Source organism: Mercurialis annua, linkage group LG8 (assembly GCF_937616625.2).
Source record: "Mercurialis annua linkage group LG8, ddMerAnnu1.2, whole genome shotgun sequence".
Taxonomy (NCBI): Eukaryota; Viridiplantae; Streptophyta; class Magnoliopsida; order Malpighiales; family Euphorbiaceae; genus Mercurialis; species Mercurialis annua.
This window is the reverse complement of record NC_065577.1, coordinates 321,290-347,419: the sequence shown is the minus strand read 5'-3', so window position 1 is coordinate 347,419 and position 26,130 is coordinate 321,290. Positions and strand designations below refer to the sequence as shown.

The following is a 26,130-nucleotide window of genomic DNA, read 5'->3' as shown; positions in this document are numbered from 1 at the left end:
ATCCAGTTAATAGTAGGAATGCTGATGTGATTAATGATCTTGTAGAAGAGAATTCGGTTTTGAAGAGAGAAATTGGAGTCCTGAAGTTTCAACTGAGGCAAGATAGAGGGGCAAATCATAGTGAGTTTGAAGCTGAAGTTGATGGTATGTTGACAGAGATGAGGAGCTTGAAAAGAAAATTTGTGATGCTCAAAGAAGAAATCAAGAGTGCAAGCAGAAAGAAGAATGTGGCATATCTTATTGCTTTTCTTTCATGGATTGTATTGGCATATGTACTATTAGTGTAGGATTGTTTGCTGTAATTGGAAATAACTTAACCCTTAATACCAATGTCAATGATTTAGAGATCCTGCTGAACCACTTGAGTTATTCATTGAGACCCTAATAGATTGAGCATAAATATTTCAGACCCTAATAGATTGAGCATAAACATTCCATGTCATTACCATTACACCAAAAAGCTTACAAAAACTATGGTTCATTGTGGCTAAGAAATAGAGCATATGTAGTTCAAGTTCATTGCCCTAAAAACTTACAAAAGTAGTGCATGACATACACTAGTTGTTCATGTCATCACCATTGCACCAAAATAATACTAAACTGTTTTGAAACCTAATAGATTACAACAGTTTTGCAAAATAAACAAAAGCAGCCTGTAATATGATCATAGACTCTGGTCATTTTCCCTATTTTGCAACCCAGCAACTTGTTCATCCCTTTGTTGTTGCAGTTGAGATGTTGTGATACTAGGACCCCCCTTCCATTGCAATCCTGGAATTGAAAAAGGCAGGTCTGTGGCATAGCGAAGTTCAGTTCCATCACCAGTAAATTGAACAGTTCTTGCATAAGACTTTGTCTGTGCCTGAGCCTGATTCTGAGTCTGAGTCCTTGCCCTTCTTATTTCTCTTTCATTTGCAATAGGCCTTCTAATCTAAGGATCTGGATCATTCATCATAGGTGCAGGCACAGGTGCAGTTGCAGGTTCAATGCTCCTTTCTGTTGCCATTCCAGGCTAACAAAGACATAAAACATATCAACACCAAACATAAACCACATCAACACAAACATGCAAAGTATAAAATATCAACTTACATCCATGACTACATTCCCTGTAACCTCATCATAGCTGTACCCATAGCCTCTCTCTGCAGTCAAGTTTCTTGTAGCCATCATGCTTCTTCTAGCCATTGCTGCAGCTTGCATCCTTTGGCCATGAACTGTTCTCCTTTGGCCACCTGCATTAGATGTAGCTCTTGAAGTAGACCCTCTACCAATTCCTCCTCTTGATGGGACAGAACATGCACTTGGGCCAGCTGATGAACTTGCACCAACAGATGATGTAGTAGGGGCACCAGAAGGACCCATACCCTCTACTGGACCCATACCAGCTGCTGCACCTATCCATGTAGGGGCATTTGGCCCTTGAGGTCCTGCTGAACCACTGATCCATGTTGGGACAGTTGGACCTTGTGGTATTTGTTCTTCTTCTGGCTGAGCCTTATAAAACAGAGAACAAATTTCATTAAATCAACACATCAAAGCAGACAAGAAAATGATATATTAACAAAAAATTCAAAGTCCTATTTGTACCTGTGGAGGTCTATGCATGTTTTGACAGTTCTTTTTGTTATGGCCCTCTACTCCACACTTGCCACATTTCTGCCTTTCTTGCTTAGCCTTGTTCCTGGTTGAGACTCATGCAAACCTCTAATCCTTTTCTTTCTTGGCCTCCCAGGCCTATTTGTGACTGGTGGTGGATCCATTGACTTGAACTCATGTATTTTAAAAAATATCTTCCCAGGAACTGGCTGCATAGAAAACTGATATGCTGCCACATATTTGGACTTGTGATAATACAATGAAATGTGGGCTTTTGGATCAAGCTTCAGGTGGCGCATTGCTGTCATTGCATGGGCACAAGGGATTCCAGTGAGTTCCCAAGCTCTGCAGGTGCATGCTTTCCTGTTCAGTAAGACAGTGTGCTTGTCGTCCCCATCACCAATTTCAAACCCATGGTCCCCATTGAATACAGCTTCACATGTTTCAGCAGCAAGCTCCTTGTTGTCTTGAAATAAGTTCATACAAACTGGACTCCAACTTGTAACCCATTTGTCTACAAGATCCCTATTTACAGCAATTCTGGTCATTGTCTTCAGTCTAATTTCTTCAAGCATAGACATTATTGGCTTGTGTCTTGCTTCTCTAATCCAAGCATTGAAACATTCAGATATGTTGTTGTCTACTGACCAAGATGAGCACCTACTTGTGAAGTATGCTCTTGACCATGTGTGAGGTTGATAATGTATTAGGTCTGTTACTGCTTCAAGTTTCACCTCAGCCAGCTTGCAAAGATTTGCTTTAAAATCTTCTGGATATGTGCTCCAAGCACATATCCAGAACATTTTCTCCATTTCACCCCCTCTCCATATTTTGCCCCAATTTGCAAGGATGTGCCTTGCACACATACGATGCTCTACTTCTGGCAGCAAGTTTTTAATTGCTTTGATTAAACCCTGCAAGTCAGCAAACACCACAATTATAGGATATCACAACAAAAGCAGCCCATACCAATGACAACCAAAAATAAATAACAACAAAGTAAACCAAATAGCATACCTTTTGCATGTCTTAGATTAGTGTAAAGTGTTTTCCATCCTCAAGATTCAGCTCCCTCTTTAACCACCATAAAAACCAACCCCAGTTATTCTTAGTCTCTTTGTCAACCACAAGCCAAGCAATGGGGAACATCTGGTCATTACCATCCTTCCCCACTGCTGATAATAAGATGCCCTGGCAAATCCCTTTAAGGAAGCATCCATCTAAGCCAATAATTGGCCTACAACCTGCCAACCAGCCCCTTCTGCAAGCATCAAAACAAATGAACATTCTCTTAAACACCCTCTTGCCTTCTCTCAAACTCTGAGTACATAAATCTATATGGGCAGTGGTCCCTGGATTGCTGCTTTTTAGAGCTGCAGCATAAGCCTCCAAATACCCAAATTCAACCTTGTGACTCCCATTTAACTTTTGTTTAATTTCCCTTTTAGACCTCTTGCACTTTGCAATGGATACTTGGACCCTAAGTTTCTCTTCCACTGCAGCCTTTAAATCCTTTGTAGACATGTATGGCTTCTTATAGAGTTTTTTCTTCATGAAATCAGCAATGAACTTCACAGTACAGCTAGGATTTTCAAAGATCCTATAACAATCATGCTCTGGCTTTAAGGTCTTCACAGATAACCCATCAATGTCTCCAATTTTTGAAATGTGTATCACAAATGGACAGTTAGCACTTGTGACACATTTGGCCCTAATTCTATTGGTCTCATTTGGCTTGATCTTCAATTTAACCCCCTTGGAAACAGCATATTTTGCAAGTGCTAATCTAACTTCCTTGACATTAGTAAAGGTCATACCAATTTGAAAATGAGGTTGTCCAGGCCTTACCTCAAATGGCACCCCTGCATTTGGCTCATCTTCACTGCTACCATCTGCACTGTCATTTGCCCCTTCATCTGCACTGTCATCACTGCTATCTATTTGGGGATAATCATAGTCTTGCTCTCCAACTCCATCCCCTGCATCTACTCTATCACTGTTAGCATGCCAATTTTGTGCAGTTTCACCCCCCCCCCCCCCCCAGACCTGCACCCTTCTCTATTCCCCTGTGTTGGATCTACCTCAGCCCTACCATCTCCTTGTTGCCCCTCTGCATAAACACAACTATGTTGTGTACCTAGGTTGCCATCTTGGAACAAATGAGCCAACTCATCAGCCCCATCCACATCAAACATGCCAGTCCTATCAAAATCATGCCCAGCCACCTCAAACAACCCACCTTTATTTAACTGCTGACCAGGCCCATCCTGACCAAGCCCATCTTCCATGTGCTGTCCAGGCCCATGCTCCCCAGGCCCAACCTCCTTATTCCCTAACCCATATTCCTCAAGACACACAACCTCCTCAACCTCAGCACCTAACTCATTTTCAGCACCTAAACCATTGTGGTCTATGCTAGCAGACTCAGCACCTTCTAAACTCAGTAAGACATTAGGAAATATGGGTTCATTTACTGCATGATCAGCATATAAATCTATCTCTGACAACCAAGAATACTTGCTAACATACTTAAGCATTTTCTGAACTCCTTCATCATTATGTAGTAAAAACAACCCATCATTCAAACTTCTACCAGACTTAAGCACAAATATATGTTTCACATTTTTAAACCCTAGTCTCTCCTCATACCTAAACACAATGTCATCATATCTGAGGTAATCACAATCAAAATCATAAATTGTCTCAATATCTCCATTTATGTACTGTAATTCAGGGTCTGAAAGCCATTCACCTCCATAATGAAAATTTATATTGATCCCTTTTCCATGCTGCAATGTATCAAATTAGGGTTTGCTAATTCACAACAAATTAGGGCTTTTTTAATTACAATTTATTAACATTACCCTTTCACCCAAATCCACATAAATTAGGGTTTAATTAATCAAAACAGTTCACAATGTGGTCCTCTAAGAATTTATTCCTATTTTCATCTACCCTACAACAACAGTTAAATAAGCATACATTATTGAAGTTGTGGACCAGAAAAACCCACACATTAACATCAATCAAAGAGAAAAATAAACAAAATTAAGTCAAAGAATCTTACCTTTTTCAGACCCAACGTGCTTCACTTCGTCACCTTCGTCGTCCTTTACAAGAAAATCGAATCAAGAAAGGAATAAACAATGACAAAGGGTACTGACCACACCAGTGAAAAGTAAATGCAAAAAGAGAAGAGAAACACGGTTTTTGGAGGAAAATTGAAGGAAATTAGGGATTTTGATTTTTCACTTCGTTTAAGGCATGATGAAGGGGTAGGTGGCCAGATTAAATGCCACATGGCTGTTGGCAACGACTCTTTTAATTACAGGTCAACAATTTTAACGCTGAAACAACCTGCCGTTAGACGGGGGTCATATTTGTTCCGTTCTGTAAACGTCCGGGTCATTTTTGAGCAGAAACAAACATTAGGGGGAAATGTGAGCCAGAGGGTAAATATTAGGGTCATTTTTGTACCTTAACCCTTTATCTTTTTAACCTTCTAATTTCTATTTTTTTTATTATGCTATATTCAACTTAAATCTAATTTAATATTTTTTAAGATTACATAAACATTCCTTTATCTTATAATTACTAGTACATCTAGATGGTGTTCAAAAGTTGATAACCACTAATTATTGGTATTAGCTTATTATTAATATAATAAAATATTTCCTCCATCTAAGAAAAAAAAGTGGGTACATTTAACTTACATTATTTTATCTATTTTATGTTACTAGTATTTTCAAGTTCAATACTGATGGGATACCATAAAAAGTCTAAATTTACTTATTATTGAAAACTTAATACTACACTGTTTTAAATTACAAAATGAACGACTGCTTTAGAACATCTAACTATGAAAAGATGAACAATCTTTTTAAGAAGACGAATTATTAATTTATTATTCAAATAAAATGGGAGAATTTAAAAATCTTTAGTAAAATGTTTTATTCATGTCTTTGTTTGATGTTTTTTTCCATAATTTGAGTTTCTTGTCCAATAATTTCTCTTAATTCCAATCTGTAGATTGTATTCACTTGATATCTTATGCATTTTCATAATCATAAAAATCTTCCAACCAAATCAAATCATTTTAAAAAGCCTTTTCACAATTCATTCATCATCTATTTCCTGTAGGGATGGCAATGGGGCGGGGTGGGGACGGGGGAGCCATCCCCATCCCCAACCCCGCGTCTATGGGGATTCCCCATCCCCGTCCCCATTTAATTAATGGGGATAAAATCATCCCCGTCCCCATCCCCATAGATTCCCCATACCCATGGGGATCCCCGTTCCCCGTAAAATTAAATATAATTTATAAATAATTTCATTATTTTCATAAGATATTTAAAAAAAATTAATTATAAAAAATACTATTATCTTTATAATATTATATATTTATAACTAAATAGAAACTAATATAAAAAATTAAGTTAAATTATTTAAAATTATAAATAACATACTAAAACTTATAATATAATATAAATATGCATAAATATAAATCGGGTCCCCATGGGGACGGGGATGGGGATCCCCATGGGGTGGGGACTATACTCCCCGTCCCCTCCCCATTCCTGTGGTTGGGGAATGATTTTTCCCCATCCCCGTACCCATGGGGGTAATTGGTGGGGTTTCCCCACCCCATTAGGGGCGGGTCTCCACGGGGAACGGGGAATCCCCTCCCCATTGCCATCCCTAATTTCCTGTATCATCACTCACACATACTCCCATATGCGTCTACACATTAACACAACTGATTCAGAACAAAACAACAATTAAAATCATAATGCCTTAATCTTTTACATTTTATATTTCAGGATCCTCCTTTCTTCAAAACGGAATGAAAAGTGATTGAATCGGATCGATTCCCTAAATATCTTTCTAGATATTACTCAAAGTAAGGTTAGAAGAGGATGAGTCATCATTTGCTTCTAGAAGAACTCGCAGAATTTCATGTGAATTCCTTGTTTCTCACAGAAACTGCTTATTAAAACAATCACGCAACGTAGCCATGGCTCTGTAAAAGCCTCCTGGCTAAGTTTTCTCCTCCTTGAGACATTTCTATCAACCAGCCACACCCTGCATTTTCAATTTTAATCATAGCTTCAATAAGCATCACAATCCATTTGGAAGAACCACAAGGCATCGTCTAATGATACATCAACGCAAAAAAATAATTTAAAAAATAGTTATTGAGCATGAGATATTCAGATTTTCAATTACAAAAATTGAACTATTGTATCTCAGACTTGTGTTTCCATATCCCACAGAAAATAAGAGCGGACAATCAATTGCATGAAAAGAATTTGAAGCATCACCTGACATGAGATAGTAAATATTGCAGCATCCCTCTTCTTAGGCCTTCCTTGCATATGCAAACATACTTCAGCTAGTAGCCATTAAGAGGTGTTACATCAGCTTTCCTGGACAACGAAGTACAGAGCGAATGTCCTATAGTGGCCAAGTCTGTATAAGATTGCTAGCATACGTAAGACATTGTCAAAGAAGAAGAGTGTATGAACAAAAATAGAGTATCCAACTGCAAGCGGAAATGAGAAGATCAATACCCATTGTAGGAGTTGAAAGTAAGATTGTGGAATCCAGCTAAATCAAAACCTGTGCTGATTTCTCTCAAAGCTTATATGCAACCACATCATCACCTGCAGTCAGGATGCAACATATAAATTCTATCTGTATATCATAGGCAAAATTCAGAGAATGGTGGACAAACCATTCTCAAAATGGTGCAAATTATGAGCAGCCGCAACATATGAATGACATTAACTATCAGGTAAAAGGAGACCTGCTTCTCCATGAATAACCAAATCTAAAGCCAGTGGGGAAAAGGTAATATTTCTGAATGATGGAAGTGTCTTCTACGGAGGAATTGCTTAGATGATGCATACTAGCACCGAGGGGTACAGCCTAAGAGTTGACAATTCAATTCCATCCCATTTCTAGTGACTCAATACAACTATATTTTATAGAATTGATGTCGCCAATTCTACTCATCATTACTAAGAAAAGAATATGGAAACAGATACTAGATAACAGAATAACATACCTCTAAATAAGCTTTTGAAAGTGTTTGAACCACGCAAACATAGTGCAGGTTTTGTTCCAGTCATTGCAATCACTCGGATGCTCACAATTAAGAACCTCTTCGGGCAGCAGATTTTGCATCCATTGAAAGTTTATCAAGCAGCTCTAAGTATGACCATACCAATACAAAACACTATCTCTGCATAGCCATGGAGTCAAATAGCCATGGACACTTGGCATATACTTCCTATTCTTGTTAATGCAGAAGTGAAAACCATCTTATGGTTGTACATTAGGAATTACAGATTTGGTATTACTATTGCCATATAAAAGACCCTTCTTCACTAATTCATTCTGCAATTCAAAAGCTTCATCTACATTTCCATGCTCATAATACTTCCTTAACAAATGAATACAGAGAATCTCATCAGGAAAAATACCTTTTGTGATCATCTCATCAAGAAATTTTCTAGCTTGCTGCAATAAGCCACCTTGAGAAAATCCCCATACCAGGGAAGTGTAAGCATGCAGATCAAGCTCCATTCCGATTTCAGACATCCGGCTCCTAATATTTAAAGCGTCTTTAAAGTCGTTGTGTTTCAAATTTCCATCTATTAGAGCTGTGAATGTGATTTTATCTGGAATCATCTTTTTATCTTGCATTTCACCAAAGAACTTCTTTGCAGCTTCAATGCAATTATTTTTGCAAAGACCATCAATCAGGGCAGTACAGACGGCTACATTATTAGGCAGCAAATTAAAGTCAGATATCCTAGAAAAGTAATCAATGGCCTCTTGAACCAAACCCATTTTGCACAAACCATCGATTAATACACAAAATGTGACAATTGTAACCTCTATACCCAAGTCACGCATTTCTTGCAGAAGGTTGAGTCCCTCCACAGCCTTTCCTGCCTTGAAATAAGCATCCATAAGGGTAGTGTATATGACAGGGTTTGCACTTAGTCCGCACTGTTTCATTTCATTCATTACAAATTCACAATCTTCAAGTTTATTTTCACCGCAAAGACCCCAAATAATTGTTCCATAAAGTACTAAATCAGGTTTAATATCTTTTTCCTTCATTTCTTTCAGAATATCCATTGAATTTCCCGCCCTCTTACTTTTTAGAAGTCCATAAACAAGGGATGTATAAGTCTTAAGGTTTGGAGTTACCCCAGCTTTTATCATTGCCCTAAATAGTTCTTCTGCTTCCTGCATCCTTCCTCCTTTACAAAGACCATCCAATAAAGTTGTGTACGTAACAATGTTGAAGTCGAGACAAACCTGCTGCAACATCTCATTAGCCAGTTTCAGCGCATCATTGATATTTCCAGCCTTACAGTTTGCATCAATCAGTGAAGTATATGTAAATTCATTAGGTGAAAGACCTACACGTCTCATGTCTAACAAGAATTTAACTGCCTGCTGCAACATCCCCTCCTTGCATAGAGCATCAATTAGTGTACTATAGGTTACAACATTAGGTTTCAATCCATTATTCTTCAACTCGCGGAGAAACAGAAAAGCTTTAGGCATTTGTTCATATTTACAGAGACAATTAATCAAAGCATTATAAGTTATTACATCAGGTTCACAACCCACATCTTTCATTTCCTCAAATAGGTAAACGGATTCATCCAACAATCCTAACTTCCCATATCCATCAATAAGAGAATTGTATGTGACAATATCTGGTGTTAAACCCATCTGTTTCATTTGCTGAAACAAGCTTCTAGCAGTTAACATATCCCCTTCTTTGCACGCATAATCTATCAGGATATTGAACGTAAATACCGAAGGGGCAACCCCAGCCGAAATCATATCCCTAAAAAAATTCCTAGATAAATCCCCTTTCCCAGCCTTTGAAAAACTATGCAAAAGGGCATTACAAGACCGCGCCTTTGGCAACACCCTAAACCCCGTCATCCTTGAAAAACTTTGTACCGCCTCCTCGAGCATTCCTAATTCGATAAATACACTAAACAAAGCATCAAAAACACCAAATCCCGGAACACAGACGTTTCTAGTAGACCACAAAACTTCAAAAACGTCAAAACCAGGAGTAATCCGACGTGACAAAATCAGTTCTTTAAGGATAAAGTTAGCATCAAAGTACATTCTAGCAAAAAACAAAATGTGAACTAATATACAGTAAGACTCAGTAGTGAGGGAAAACCCGATTCTGGTTTTGGCCCATTTAAAGAATTTCAATGCCAACCTAGGATTTTCTTTAAGTTGAACCAAAACCCTGGAAACCCATAAAGGACCCAATGAGGAGTCGATGAAACTAAGCAATCTGGGATCATTCCATTGGTCATGTACAATGATATCAACGATTGAATCTCTATCTAAAGGTTGACGAAACGAGGCGGGTTTGGGGATATACGATACAGTGGTAACAGGGTATCTGAGTATATAAAGAAAGCCGGTGAATAAAATTAAGGGACAATAGAATGAAGAAGCATGTGAATGTGAATACGTTAACATAAAAAAAGAAGGCGAAGGTGAAGAGAAAATAAAAGGAGCGGTGGTTACACTGTGAGGGCGAGGGAATGTGCGACCAATTTGAAAAAAAGTGCGCAGAGAAAATAACATTCTGAACCACAAACTCAAAGCAGTGATAAGAAATTTCTTCTTCATCTGGGCATGGAGAATGAACGGACAATCGGAGCTGGTTCGGTTGAGTTGTGGTTTGATTTGGAGTGGATTGGAGATATGGGGGTGATGAAATTAGGAGGGTTTATGAGGAATGGAGGCATCAAAATCAGGGTTTATGAGCTACGCAAAAGACTGGAGTAGCTGCTCACTACCACTGGGACACCGATACAGCTTTGATGCCTGAAATTTCCAAGGGTTTATGGGTCGTGCGAGCGACCTTATTGGGCTAAATGGATTTTGGTTATGATTTAGCTAGTACACCAGGGGCTTTACTTTCAGCCCATTATATCAATTGACATTAAAAATTAGGGTGAATTACTATATCATTTCACTTTTTACGCACGGTATCATAATTCATTAGCAATATATATTTCAAATATCTAATATGTATTTATTATGTATATTTTTTAAGAAAAAAATAAAAGCATAAAAAATGAAAAACATTGTATTGTAGATAAAAATGAAAATGTTGGACTCAAAATGCATTTTTGAGGTTAAGATTCTTTTTGGTTGACAATTTTATAGTTTGTTTTCCTATTTAAGGGAGAAGGTCCTTATAATTATATATATATTTCTAACTAAACTTTGAAATAGATAAAAAGAATTAAATAGAGAGTGAGGGTGTGTCGGTTCTTAGGGGTGGACATGGATCAGATAACTGGTTCATGAACGTTATTTATAAACCGGTCCATTATATTATGATTTCTAATTTTAAAAACTTAGTTTAGTTTTCGGTTTGGCAATTTTTAACCATATAACTATAAAAATATAGAATTAAAAAAAGAAAAATTTTATAGAATCAAATTTTAGGTGTAGTCCTATACGAAACTATAATTTTATTACATTTTTTAACAAATACAAATATAAGTATTTTTATGATGTTATCCACTATTTATAAATTTGTGTATTATCTTTGTTAGGTAAATATTTTATTAAAAAAATGATTTTTTTCAAATATTCTGAATTTGTGATGGGTTGACATAATAGAACCTCTAATTATTCATAAATGATTTTTTAATGAGTTAATTAGACAAAATACTACAACATGTAAACTTAATTAGATAATTACGGTATCATCTTTCTTTTTTGATAATTACAATTTGTTCTTTTTTAATTTCATTTTTAAGTTTTCTATTTTAGACAAATACCTTTATCTCTTCATCTCCTTCTTTTGTTCTCAGGCAAACCTAATTTCTTCACCAACTCATTCTAATTTTCCTTCTTTTTATCTACAGCCATCCAAATCTATCTTTTCCAACTCAACCTCCTTCTTTCGCCGGTGTTTCTTCTCGGCCGCGAGTCCACTTCTACTGCTGCTACTGTGATTTTCGGTCTTTTTTTTTCGCCGCGAGTCATCTTCATACTCTCCTCGTCTTCAGTCACTACCTCCGCCATCGCACACCATCGCCAAAAGCCCAATGCCGCCGCCGTCGCACACCATCGTTTCAATCAATTTTTTTCAGATCTAAAATCGATTTCTTATTTTGGGTGTTAGTTAATCCATTTCTTATTTTGGGTGTTAGTTAAAATCGATTTCTTATTTTGGGTGTTAGTTAATCCATTTCTTATTTTTCTTTTGTGAACGATGGTGATGTTGCGGTTGTGGTTCGATTTTCTGGTGCTACACAGCCTGCACTCTAGGTGTTTGAGGAAATGCCTATGAGAATTGTAATGTTTTTGGGTGTTGGATAACTAATGGTTACCATTGGGTAAACCGTTGGATAACTTTGTAATAAATTTTATTTTGAACATATTAGTAATAAAATTGTTAGTTAACTGGTTGTCGTCGCCGGAGGTGGCAGATCTGTTGTGATGAAATTTAATTTTATTGCTATTTAACCAATCGTTAGTTAACTGATTTTCTTTTATAAACGACAGTGGTGATGTGGTGGTGGTTCGATTTTTTTGGTGTTGCACTGCTTTCACTCTAAGTGTTTGAAGAAATGCTTATGAGAATTGTAATATTTTTTAGGTGTTGGGGTAACCAATGGTTAACATTGGGTAAACCGTTAAGTAACCTGTAATTTTTATTTTTGATATATCATTAATGAAGTTGTTAGTAAACAGTTGCTGAATTTTATGTTTGTGGTTCGATTTTTTTGTGTTGCACATCATGTTGCACTCTAAGTTTTTGAAGAAATGTTTGTGAGAATTGTAATATTTTTGGATGTTGGGTAACCAATGGTTAACATTGGGTAATTCGTTAGATAACCTGTAATTTTTATTTTGAATATATCATTAATGAAATCGTTAGCAAACAGTTGCTGAATTTTATGTTTGTTGCTAGTTAACCAATGGTGTACTAATGGTATACCAATGACCTTGTTTTTTTAAAACCATGTTGGTTAACAAATGGTGAATTAATAATTTGAGATTTTAAAAAAGACGATTTACGTTTTATTTGACGGTTGCTCTTACAGTGATGAAGGGGAGGGGTTTGTAATAGAATTTTCAACTAGTTTAATAAAAATGGAGGTTTGAATTTGAAATAGTTTTTTTTGTTGGTTAACCAACGATGTTGGTATACCGCTGGGTAACTAAAATCGTATTTCTGAAATTAAAAAAAATATTTTTGAGAATAACAAAAGTTATTTTTGTAAAAAAAAAAGTACAGATTGTATTTTTCAAAAAAAAACTTTGAGGTAGTATTCTTGAGAATATTTTATCTTTTTTTTGGTATTTATTTAAAGAGACCTTTTTTTAATTATTCTGAATTTTGTTTAGTATTGCAAGTGCATTGGATTTGATTTGATTTAAATGACTACATTTTGACTTCAAAAGAAAAGACATAGAGTGGGCCTTGGCCTTGGCCCTGTAATAAGAATCATAAAGACAGTTCAATTTGTTCAATAAATGCAAAAAGCTACAAAATTAAAGTTGTGCTGTACATACCCACTGGTTTTGACCAAATGCAGGATTAGGTCAGCAATTTGGGATTGACTTTACTATTTTTGTAGTTTAGGGAGGTTGAATAATTGAAGGCACTTGCTCACCTTATCCTCCCCATTTATAGAAAGTCCAATGCCTTCAAATCCATTGAATTGTAACTCTACCATATGTCATGCTTTTGTAAGAATCACCCTTGTTTTACTCAACTCTTCCACATTCTACACACTCATCTCAACAAATTCACCATTCACCACCCTAATTAAATCCTCAAAGCAATTACTATAAAGTTTATTGCATCTATATGCATAAATGGAACACATCCAAAATTTCACTCAATATAATTAACATTAATAAAAAAAATCAAACAGTAATCCAATTGTTATTACGTAACAGATTTGAAGGCTTTGAATTCGAACATTCTTAGCCGATAAGCTTCGCCAATAGCTTCGGCCAAGAAGGTTTAGCTAAAAAAGGCAATAAAGCTAAATCAACAAGGTTCGGCCAAAAAAACATCAACCAAAAAGGTCAATGAAGCTCAACAAAGAAAGTCCGGTCAAAAAGAACGGACTAATATAGCTCAACTAAGAAGATATGGATTCAATAAGATTTAATTAAGAAGGTTCGGCCAATAAAATTCAACCAAAATAGATTTATTTCTTAGTTTTGATTTTGATTTTATTAGTTTTGGTTTTAATTTTATCACCAGTGGAGTTGGGCATATAATTGACAACAAGGCTTCACCATTATAAATGGTTAATATACAAATCTTTTTGACATACATAGGGTTTTGACTACAGATATCTTATTTTGGTAGATGGTTATAAAGGAAAGATTTGAACTTCCGAGTCCCAAATGCATATGGAGACGTTTTAATCATCTATGCTAAGCCTACACTGACAATGGTTAATATACATCATTAACATATATATGTGGACTGTGCGCGCCGATATAAAAATATATTGCGTACAATGAAACTCAAACTTTTGACTTTTGGATGTACAACAAATATATTGACTTTTGGAATTTATTATTTTTATAGTGAGCATAAGTGAATGAATTGTACGTTATTATGTAACAGGGGTCATAAAACCTCCAATGAATAATAATAATAATAATAATAATAATAATAATAAACATATGGTAACCAACAAAATTGAACAACTTGTGTAGCTGCCAAATTTATTGTGTGCTGGTAACAATTAGGAGTTTAACTTAGTCCATACCCTTTTCATGTACACCTAAACAAACAAATTTTTTAATTGTGATACATAATCATGTTGAATGAATGATTCATTTTTAGATAATAAATAATTAGCAGCAAGTCAAATACAACATATATGAATCCAGCCTTATTGAAATCTTTATACAAATATTTTAAGGTTCAACCAGTGAATCGAAAAGGTCAGTTTGTTAAAAAATAAATAAAGTATGAACCCAAATATCTTTTATGTAGTGAAGATTAAATGGCATGACATTAAAGATTGGGAAATTTGGAGGCTATCTTCTTATTTACATACATTGCATTGCTATTATTTTATATTTTAAAAATATATGACAATTATTGTGCACCACATTAATATTCCAGTTGCTGTTGTAGGTACGCAGATGATGCCAAAATTTCATGAGTTCATGGCTGGGGATAGAGGGACTTGAAATTTCTAAAGTCGACGGATTTTCTTCTTACTATAAATTTCCTTGTTGTCGATATTGATATCAACATGTAGAATGGGACTCTATCTTTATTCTCGTCCGATTAATCAGTTATCTATCAGACTATGGAAGAGGTGGCCACGGTTCATAACCCGGCGGTTCCGGTTCAGAACCGCCGGGTCACGGTTCAAAAAAAAGTGGAACCGGCCCGGAACCGCCTAAGAGACGGTTCCATGACGGTTCGGAACCGGACGGTTCCGGTTCCGGTTCCGGTTTAAGACGGTTTAGAAAAACAATTAAAATTTAAATTAGATTTTAATTACTAAAAAATATAATTTAACAATAAAATAACTCATGGAGATAGTATTATAAGAAAATAAAAAATTTGAAAAAAAAATTAAAATATTAACCAAAAATTTAACTAAAACAAATATACATATATTTTATTGTGAAAATAAAGATATTATATGATAAAGATATAATATGTATTTTAAATATATAATATGTATTTTAAATATATAATATATATTTTTATCAACGGGTTCGACCCTTAAACCGCCGGTTCCGACCCGGAACCGCCGGTTCACGGTTCAACAAATCTGGAACCGGCCCGGAACCGCCCTTTGTACGGTTCCGGGCCGGTTTTAATCCGGTTCCGGATTTGACCGGTTCCGGGCCGGGTTTGACCGGGCCGATTCCGGGCCGGTTCACGAGCTGACCCGGCCCATGGCCACCTCTAGAGTCTCTCCTTTTACTGCAGTTCTATTTTGGACAGCACATGTCATGCTCTATCAAAATTTGTATTCCATTTTCATTGAATTAAAATTTTCTTATAGGAATCATAGACAGATAAGATAGATTTCTGTAGAAAATTTTCTGTTCTAGGGTTTACATATACTCATAATTGTTGTTAGAGCGGGATCCACTTTTTGGGGAATATGAGTCGAAGCAATAACAAGAATATTTCTAGTGGAACATCTTTCACAATCCCTGGAGAGATAGTTCACTAATAGACTGAAACTATATATATGGCTAAAAAAGGCATGATTTTAATTTCAATATTAAATTAAAGTTCAAATTATATTAAAAATATTATTGATTAATAGTGGGGGTACCTAACGAATGGGGGTTGCTGCAAGTGTTAAGCGGTTTGATATTGCTTAAATAAGGTTTCGGCTTCGAGTCTTGTGAATGCAGTAAATTCTCACTGGCAGACTCGCCCACCATGCCAGGTGCGCGATGCGGTCGGATCCGGATTAGTCATGGTGAAGTCCTAAAAACTGGATGGGCTACAAAAAAAAATAGGGGTATCTAATTATATGCGAGTTAGAATGTATAATCCACATGCAACTAGTATTGGTTAATAGGTGATTAAACCGTCAGCCTTATAAACTCTTTGTATTTATGTTAATTTAACAATGTGAGTTATCTTAATAAATTATAGGTCTATATTTTTTTAATACTGATAACTTTGTATTGTTAGATATATAAATAATGTAGCATCAAATAAATAAGAAAATATATATAATTAATGGCCTATAAGTAGAGAAGATTATATTGAGCATAAATCAATCAATTTCGAGTAAATTTGGCGGCAATATATATTTAATGATTTTTCTGTAATTATTTTAATTTTTATCTATTTTATCATTAGATAACATAATTTTTTCCAATGGTGAAAAATAGATAAAATAATTTTTATTAAAATAATAAAATAACTATTGAAGATATATACATTTGCTGGTAAACTAATTTTTTTGTCTTTAACTTGAATTTTTTTTATTGTGATGGAATTTGAAATTTCGGGAGTTGATGGAAGAGTTGTTATTCATAAGACTACCATCATTTCATATAAGAATTGTTTCTCTTAGTGATAACACAATTGTTTGAATGACAATTATTTTTATATATAATATTTTTATATTTAAATAGTTCATTTGGTGGCTAAAATGCCCTTCCAAATGATTGTTTTTGCAATAGTCATCATTTAGTATTAGATTGATTTACTCAGTTTTGTTGAGTACTCATTTATTTTCGTATCAAATTTCACTTCGATTAATGAAGATTAGTGTATGAAAAATTAAAGGACTGTTCTAAAGCAATGGCATAATTCTGAGAAATTACCTCCAAAACACAGACAGTTTGATTTTTAAAAGTAGTACTATTTTTTGATTTTTAAAAATGTAAGAGGACAAAACAGAAATTAAGCACTGTAAAGTATGAGATAGCTTCCCAAGCTATCATGATTGTTAATTAAAGATAAAAGGTACAAAAAACCCTCGTAGTTTTCACAAAAGTACAAATCAGCTCTTTTACTTTTTTGGGGTATAATTAAGCCATCTTTGTTTTCAAATAGAACAAATAACCCCTTTCATCCAACATCATTAGAAACACTCGTTTATGGCTGACATGTCTCTCATAATCATATAGGAAAAAAGTTCAAAAATAATTTTAATATTTAAAATATTTACCAAAACTTTGAGGGGGTAAGTATCCCAAAAGTAAAGTAAAAGGGTTTATTTGTTCGATTTTAAAATAATAAGGGTTTTATTGTTCAATTTTAAAAACACGGGGGCTTAATTGTGCTCAGATAAAGTAAAAGGACTGATCTGTATTTTTGAGAAAAACTCGAGGGTTTTTTATACCTTTGGCCATAATTAAATGACAACTACTTCAATGTCAAATATATTTTAAAAAATATTAAAAATACTAATAAAATTATATTAACAAAAAAGTCAAATATCTATGAACGAAGATAATTAACACCTAATACAAATTAATTATTTTCATATAATATATTTGTAATTATATTATATATCAACTAGTATACAAGTCTTGGCTGAATTCAAATTTTGTATATTTTTGTAGAAAATATAGTCAAAGTTTGATTAATTGATGAGTATGGATCTTAGATATATACATTTAATAAAGTGTCTCATCACTACTCTCCAAACCACTAGCACACCAGCCAGGTGTTCCAAGATTTATTAGACAATTAAATAAAAATTCTGACTAACTCTAACATGTAGATATAATGTATGATGTATCTATAACCTACACCAATTCTAGTACTATTATGTTTCTAATGTCAAAACTAATTAATTTTATATCCAAAAACAAATTATCAAATGCAATTTGGAGATCAATGCAATTTTAACTATTATTTATATATTAATCTAGCATAATATTTAACTTTATTTTTTTGCTGTCAAAATTGACACTGCAGCAACAATTTAAAAATTACAAACACTATCACAAGTTTGGAAAATAAAATAAAATAAAATGCAGTATAGATTATTTAACTGCATATACCAAAAACATGAAATTTTAGTACATTGTAGCTCTTACAATTTTTGCCAGATTGGATATTTACCAAATTAACACATTAACTAGTCAAGTTCTTATTGGGACCTTTGTGCAATAATAAGCGTAAGGACTTAATTATCACAAATTAAAGTACAATGATTTAATGGAAGATAAATAAAAAGTAGAGGGACACAAAAGATGGATGGAGGAAAAAGAGAGGAAGGAGGCCGTACATGCAAGTTGTAGAATAGAATAGGAGTGTGGGAGACGAGTAGAAGAAGTATTTGGCAGGAAAATGAACAAATTGATATGATTGATGGGTCCGTCCATCCCATTCATTCATTCAATCATAAAAGCAGAGTACGGACACACATTTGTTTGTTGATTAAATATTAATCCTCCCCTCTTCCCATGCTTAAGAGCCACCCTCCTATTTCCTCATTATCATCTTACTCATAACCCACTCCCTTTCCTTTTTTATTTATCACTCCTTTGCCCCTCCTTAAATAACAAATCCACCAAAGCCTACACCCATCATATTTCCGAATCAAATAAGTCGCTTTTAACTGTTTTTATCAATTACATTTTAAAATTTATATCTCCATATTAAATAAGTCACTTTAAACCTTTTTAATTAATTAGATCCTAAAAATATATATTTCGAGATCAAATTAATTACTTTTAATTTTTTCTATTCAATTAAATTCTAAACTCTTTTAATTTAAATCAACCAACTCCTAATCTGTATTTCTCATTAAGTGATCTATTTATTTCTGAGACATTGAGATCTAGTTGACTAAAAATATTAAAAATGACTTATTTGACTTTAAAATAAAAAATGGAATTTAATTGACCGACAAAATTAAAAATAACTTATTTGATTCGGAACTGCAAATGCAAGCATCCGGTTGACCATTTTCTCATAACAAATCTATATGCAGTTCACTTCACATAAATTCAAAAAACAAACTTATACTGCCTTCGTCTATCTAATGTGCACATTATTTGAACATAATTAGTGAACAACTTAATGACAAATTCTCACCATTACACAAAATCAGCATATAACATTACATATATCATGACATATAAAGGTAGGGGTTAATGTCAAAAAAAAATATCACGAACTTTACACGTTTTTTCATTTTAGTCACGCAGTTTAAATTTTTGTATTTTCATGCACGAACTACCACTTCATCTCAAATTTATGCACGGTGCTGAGGTGGCACTCATTTATTAGTGTAAAATGACTTCCACCTCAGCGATATTACACCAATGGAGTCGTGACACCTCGGCACCGTGCATGAATTTGAAAAAAGTAATTATTCGTGCATGAGAATGAGAAAATTAAAACTGCATGATTAAAATGAGAAAACGTGTAAAATTAATAAATTTTTATGACATTAACTTTAAAGGTAGTGTTCGAACTTCTGACCTCTAAAATGTACAACCAGTGCCTAATTCACTAAACTAAACTTTGGTATCCATATTATCTATAAGTACTTAAATTTATATAAATTCAAAGGTTATAAATTTTTAATTAAAATACTATGTTTTAACTATAATACTTTAATTGTCAAAAAAAATAAAAAAATACTGTAATACTTTAAATTAACATTAATAATTTACTTTTTAATTAAAATTTCATCCATTTAGAAATACAATTGAATTAAGTCAACTCTCGAGCTACTCAATATTAATTTGAAAAATATTCAAAATCAACTCACTACTAATCAAGAAGAGTTTGAACACTAAAGATTCAAAATATTTGCTTCGTGAAACTTACAAGCCTAATCAAACTTCAATTAATTTACTCTTTTTAATCATTTCTATTATAAATAATATGTTTATTTTTTATTAATATGTTTATTTTTAAATGATTAAATAATATTTGAATCAAATTTGTTGAAACTATCCTACCCAACTCGAATTTAAACTCCTAAAATAAAACTCGATTGAATTTTAGACTTTGAAATTTAGAGCGCATGGAAGTGAAAACTCGATAATATTTCGACTCGACTACACTCAATTGTAACCCTATCCCAAGATTTGGTCAAAAAAGAAAAAACCTTAAGGTCTCTGTTTCCTCAGCTTCACTCTGTTGTGATGGCCTTAGACGACACGTGCAAAGTGTAAAGAAAAGAGAGTAGAAGAGTTAAAACGAAAAACCATGCATGAGCTGGATGCTTGAGATTCCGTGTGTGGAATTCAAGCTGTATTTGAAAGCTCCACTTCTCTTTTTCTACTATTTATTTTATCATAATATATAGCCTATATATACTCTCCTCTTCACTCCCATTCTCCACACAACACACCTCACCTCCTTTAGCATCTTCATGGATTTCTCTGCTTTCTTCTTCTTTCTATTCATTTTCCTTTCCATTTTCTTCCTTCTAATCACTTTTTTCTTCCCTTCCAATCACCCCTCTAAACTGCCTCTTCCTCCTGGCTCACTGGGCTGGCCTTACATTGGCGAGACCTTCCAGCTCTACTCTCAGAACCCAAATCACTTCTTTGCCTCTAAAATCAAGAAATTTGGCTCTGTCTTCAAAACCCACATCCTAGGCTGCCCCTGTGTTATGATCTCAAGCCCTGAGGCTGCTAAATTTGTACTCGTAAGTAAAGCTCATCTCTTCAAGCCAACATTTCCCGCCAGCAAAGAAAGAATGTTGGGAAAACAAGCTATATTTTTTCACCAGGGAGACTACCATAATAAACTCAGAAAACTTGTTCTTCGTGCCTTTGTTCCTGAAGCTATCAAGAATGTTATCTCCAGTATCGAATCCATTGCTAAACAGTCTATTCAGTCCTGGGAAGGAAAAGAAATTACTGCTTTCCAAGAAATGAAAACAGTAAGACTCCATTCATTTTCTAGCATTATTATTACTCCCAGGAAAACAGATCCTCTGTTTTTCCCCTGTTTTCATTTACCAGGAATTGGAAATTTTAATACTGATAATAATATGTTTCCTGCAGTATGCATTCAATGTTGCACTGCTCTCTATTTTTGGAAATGATGAACTACCGTACAGAGAAGATCTCAAAAGATGCTACTACATTCTTGAGAAAGGGTACAATTCCATGCCCATTAATCTACCAGGGACGCTCTTTCACAAAGCAATGAAAGCAAGAAAAGAGCTTGCACAGATCTTAGCCAAAATTCTGTTGACCAGAAGACAAATGAAGCTCGATAGAAATGACTTGCTTGGATCTTTCATGGAAGACAAGGCAGGCTTGACGGATGACCAGATTGCAGATAACATTATTGGGGTCATTTTCGCAGCTCGCGATACCACAGCTAGTATTCTCACATGGATTCTCAAGTATCTTGGAGAAAACCCAAGTGTTCTTCAAGCTGTAACTGTAAGTTTAAGACTCTTAATTTCTTAGTGGTCACAAATTCATAATCAAACCGTTTCTTTTAGTTGACTTTTGTGTATGTTGGCTTTTGGGTATACAGGAAGAGCAAGAAGCAATAGTAAGAGGTAAAGAGGAGAGTGGAGAGGAGAATGTTCTGAGTTGGGCTGATACTAAGAAGATGCCAATAACTTCAAGAGTGATTCAAGAAACACTGAGAGTTGCTTCGATTTTGTCTTTTACTTTTAGAGAAGCTGTTGAGGATGTTGAGTATGAAGGTCAGTTCTATAGTTTTACTTCTAATATCGTTTCATATGTTTATTTTGATTTTTTGTCCTAACGACAATGACTCAAACAATTCTCAGGGTATCTGATCCCAAAAGGGTGGAAAGTGTTGCCACTTTTCAGGAACATTCACCATAGCCCGGAGATCTTTCCAAATCCTGACAAGTTTGATCCTTCAAGATTTGAGGTATGGATACCTTTCTCAAATATCTCTTTCTTTCTGTTCTGGTGCATGCCCATAATCTGAAATTCCAATAAAATAATGATTTGGTTTTCATGATTTAACAGGTTCCACCAAAGCCTAATACATTTATGCCATTTGGCAATGGGACCCATGCATGTCCAGGGAATGAGCTAGCCAAGGTCGAGATTCTTGTCCTTCTCCACCATCTCACTACCAAGTACAGGTTGGTAAACTTTAACCGTTCCCAGAAGATCTTTCTAAAGTTCAAAAACTAAAGTTGAATCTAGATATTAACAGTGTCGGCACATAAGTGTAAAGATAATATATGCTGACATAAGAAGGTTTTTACTTTGTTGCAGATGGACTATGGTGGGAACAAATAATGGAATTCAGTATGGTCCTTTTCCCCTGCCCCAAAATGGACTGCCAATCAAGTTGTCCCACAAGTCATAACTACTAAATCAGACCAAAGAGTAAGGCATCTTTCTATAAGCAGAAAGCATACCTTCAAGCTTGGCTTCTCCATAACTAGATTCTTTCCACTTTCTGCAATTTAACTGATGAGGAGTCAGACACAACTCTCTCCTCTACCACAATTCCTTATTTCTGGCCAAAAAGTTGGCTCATACAAACACTTTTGAAGATTGTTTCAGACATAAAAGGGAACTCATCAACTGTACAGATTAGAAAGAGTTATACCCTCAAAATGAAAGCCATTATATAATGCAAGTGTGAATCATATCCCAAATTGGGAGGTGCTTTGTATTTAACTACACATATACATATTTTCAGACTACATTTTGTATTGCCGCAAGGCCATTTATTTTTGGATTAATGAAATTTTGGTCTACTTCCGCATGCAACAATTACCAAATGTTCTCTTCATCACACCACTTACCAAATGCTTTCATCAACAATAAACGATTAAAAGAACAGTTTCATGTTTTTGTGGACATCAAGGATCATGATATGAACAGTTCATTTCTGTGTGTGATTCAGCAAGTTGAAATGCTAGGAACCAAAATGATGATTGCATATAATCAACAGTTCATTTAATATTTGTTTCAGACTCAATTTAGCCAAAGAATGAATTGAGATAGACAAGTCAAACATTAATTAAATCAAATAGGTATATAATGTCAATATTCAATGAGTAAGATGAACAATTAACTGTAGAAATTACAAGTAAGCTGCGTGATATGTGATCACTAACATACAATTGGAAGTGGTCAATTTCCAATAATACATGATTCCATTTGTTGCACATTCTTTTTGTTTTTCATTTTTTTTTAAATTTCTGACCTAAAACTATCCCAAAGATATTTTCAATTTAATCTCAAAAAATATTGTAAATAATTTAGAACTCTATTATAATTCATCTTAAAATTCATGCATGCATACATTAACAATATTCCTTATTTCACTGTCTATTTTAATAAATAAGTAATACACTTAATTTCATCTAAAAAATGGTACATTATCTCTAAATAACAGTTTAAAAACAGGTGAACAAAAATAAAAAAGATGTTATCACTCATCAAACATATTGAATGTGCAAATATTGAAGAAAATAGTAAAGATATGAAGTCTTTTAAGAAATAATTTTTGTTGAACATTCTCTAATTTGGCTGAAGAAAGAAAATAATCAGTCTGTTGAGGATGCTCTGAAAGAGCCTCTATGCATGTATCTTATCATCAAACATCTCTTGAGTATTCTTAAACTGATGTTAACCAACTCATTTGGACCAACTTCTCTATAGTCTAAACCTAAAACCAGCTCTTTCTTTATTACTGCTCCTATTAATTAAAATTCTTCATAAATACTGTCAATGATTTGGTAATATGGATAATAATTGATAGAATTCTACTAATAACATAGCACGTGTTGGAAAAAGTAAATATTTGCCACTAAGAGTATAGACGGACCTATAGAGCATATGATAGACAATTGTTTAATTAACAATTTTTAATTTTAAAAATAATAATATAATAATGTTAGTATAAACTTTAATAACATATTTTTATACTCAACTTAGATTTTTGGTTTTTCTCACTTTTATATGTATCGTTTTATATTTTTATCTACCTTATCAAATATTTTTGATCCGCTAATGACTAGTATTTGGTACACAACATCCTGATTTTTGGAAACATAATCGTATGACGGTCAATACTTCTCATTTAAAAACTTAAAAAATTTATTTATATCAAAATAATTTGTTTTTTGGGTGAAGAAAACATTTTTAAACGTAGCAGAACAAAAAGGTGTTTCCTGGAGTACATCGTATCAGGGGTTGGTTTATTACAAAAATGTGAATAAAACAACATTTTAGAAAATAATTTAAACCAAATTTTTATATAACTTATATTCAAAGTTAATTAAAGCAAAGTCAAAATGTCCAAGATAAAATTTTGCATATCTAAATCAAAGATGATGTTGATGAAGATTGTGAAGATGATTCATGAACAGCTCAGGATTGTCTTTCATAATCATATATATAATCTTCCTATAAATTTGACACATATGTAAATTATCCTTTTATGTATTCCTTGACTTTCCTTCTTTCTCTCTAATTTAATTCTAATTTCCCTAATCGTATGCTTCATAATCCATAGAAAATATAGCAAGTGATCAGCAATCCCACAGAACTGCCTAATACTAATTAATCATGCGACTTTTAAATTAAAATTTGAGATCTCAAAATCGAAGATAAGAAATTTAAAATAAGCACGCTTTATACTTTCCCATCAGCTCACCCTCTCAACAAGAACCTTCTAAACCAAATTGTTTATGATAAATAGAAGTCAACCAATCCGTGCACGATATGTGTTCTTTGAGCTGGCTGATATATAAATAATTTGTGTTGACATATTATTAATACTATAAATAAATAAAACAACCTTAGGCATGCCCACCCATATTCTATATTTATATATGTTGCAAAAAAGTTAAAACTCTATAGTTATATCTAAAATTTGGAAAGTATACTAGAGAAATTTTTAGGTAGACTCGGTCCACCACGTCATCCGTGAACTAAACCAATCATATTATAACACCTCATTAAAATGAGGGTATTTTTGTAATATCATTATTCAAAAAGTGTATGCAAATAACAAACAAAATTACAAGAATACCCTCATATTAATGAGGTGTTATGATATGATTGGCTTAATCCACGGATGACGTGGTAGAACGAGTCTACATAAGAATTTCTCAAGTATACTAATAATACTCAAGTGTTGACTTTACTTGTCTTGAAGCTAACAATTCATATTCTATGATTTCTCGAACTTCAATTACACACAAACAAGCAGAAAAAATCGGGTAAACCAACGGCCCTTGGACTTCACTCTCTCTTCCCTAAAATTGTCCCTATAGCTTAAAACGTATGTCAATCATTCTTGTACTTTAGATACACATCCCTAAAGTTTAAAACGTATTTCAACCGTCTCTATATTTCAAATTTATATACTAACCGTCCTGGCGTTAATTTTTGCTGATGTGGTGTGTAACTTGATAGCCAACAAGTAACTTGGTAATTTATTCAATTTAGTGGCAGACTACCAATGCACGTGCCACTTCAACAAAATATGACGGTATTAGAAAAATTCGACGGCAAGAATAGTTGAGATATAAATTTAAAGCACATGGACGGTTGGGATACGTTTTAAACTATAAAAACGGTTAGGTGAAAGAGAGTAAAGTTTGGGCACCATTGGTGAAAATTACCAAAGAAAGGTCATAGAAGTTAATGCACATGCTGATAACTAGAAATACTTGGTTCTACCGGCCAGAAACTTGAATAAAATAAAAATGGTGTTGAGTAAAATGCATGCAGCACAGAATAGAAGAATGTACAACTCATAGCCAGCCCCTTCACTTTAAGTTTAAGCCATTTTAGAAAACAGATGCTGACTAGAATAAAATAATTGTTGTTATTATACCAATAGAAGTACTTTGGGAGAAGGGAATATGCATGTGGCAAACTCTAGCTCAATAAAAGCTGGCTATATATGTACATGTAAGTACAATACGGAAACAAACTATTTAACAAAAATAAAGTAAGACTGGCTAGTACCTAATCAAGATTCTAACCTCTTGCAGATTGGTTGTTGATGATTAGTCAGCAACGCAGTTTCAGAAACCAACAATT

At 34.1% G+C, this 26,130-nt stretch overlaps 3 protein-coding genes across 3 annotated transcripts; 1 reads left to right on the top strand and 2 right to left on the bottom strand.

Moving 5' to 3' along the window:
• Positions 1-1,637: 1,637 nt before the first annotated feature.
• Positions 1,638-2,625, bottom strand: LOC126660525 (uncharacterized). Its single transcript, XM_050354083.1, has 2 exons — positions 2,617-2,625; positions 1,638-2,513 (listed from the first exon to the last, which is right to left on the bottom strand). The coding sequence occupies exons 1-2, from the start codon at positions 2,623-2,625 to the stop codon at positions 1,638-1,640; spliced, it is 885 nt and encodes a 294-aa protein (XP_050210040.1).
• Positions 2,626-6,324: 3,699 nt separating this feature from the next.
• LOC126661171 (putative pentatricopeptide repeat-containing protein At2g02150) lies at positions 6,325-10,495 on the bottom strand. The gene is made up of 4 exons (XM_056104019.1): positions 7,667-10,495; positions 7,170-7,262; positions 6,921-7,068; positions 6,325-6,681 (listed from the first exon to the last, which is right to left on the bottom strand). The coding sequence occupies exon 1, from the start codon at positions 10,285-10,287 to the stop codon at positions 7,924-7,926; it is 2,364 nt and encodes a 787-aa protein (XP_055959994.1). The 5' UTR covers positions 10,288-10,495; the 3' UTR covers positions 6,325-6,681; positions 6,921-7,068; positions 7,170-7,262; positions 7,667-7,923.
• Positions 10,496-20,443: 9,948 nt separating this feature from the next.
• Positions 20,444-22,842, top strand: LOC126661126 (abscisic acid 8'-hydroxylase CYP707A2). Its single transcript, XM_050354917.2, has 6 exons — positions 20,444-21,002; positions 21,127-21,513; positions 21,611-21,785; positions 21,873-21,979; positions 22,081-22,199; positions 22,336-22,842. Exons 1-6 carry the CDS (start codon positions 20,487-20,489, stop codon positions 22,427-22,429), a joined length of 1,398 nt encoding a protein of 465 aa, XP_050210874.1. The 5' UTR covers positions 20,444-20,486; the 3' UTR covers positions 22,430-22,842.
• The last annotated feature ends 3,288 nt before the right edge of the window (positions 22,843-26,130 follow it).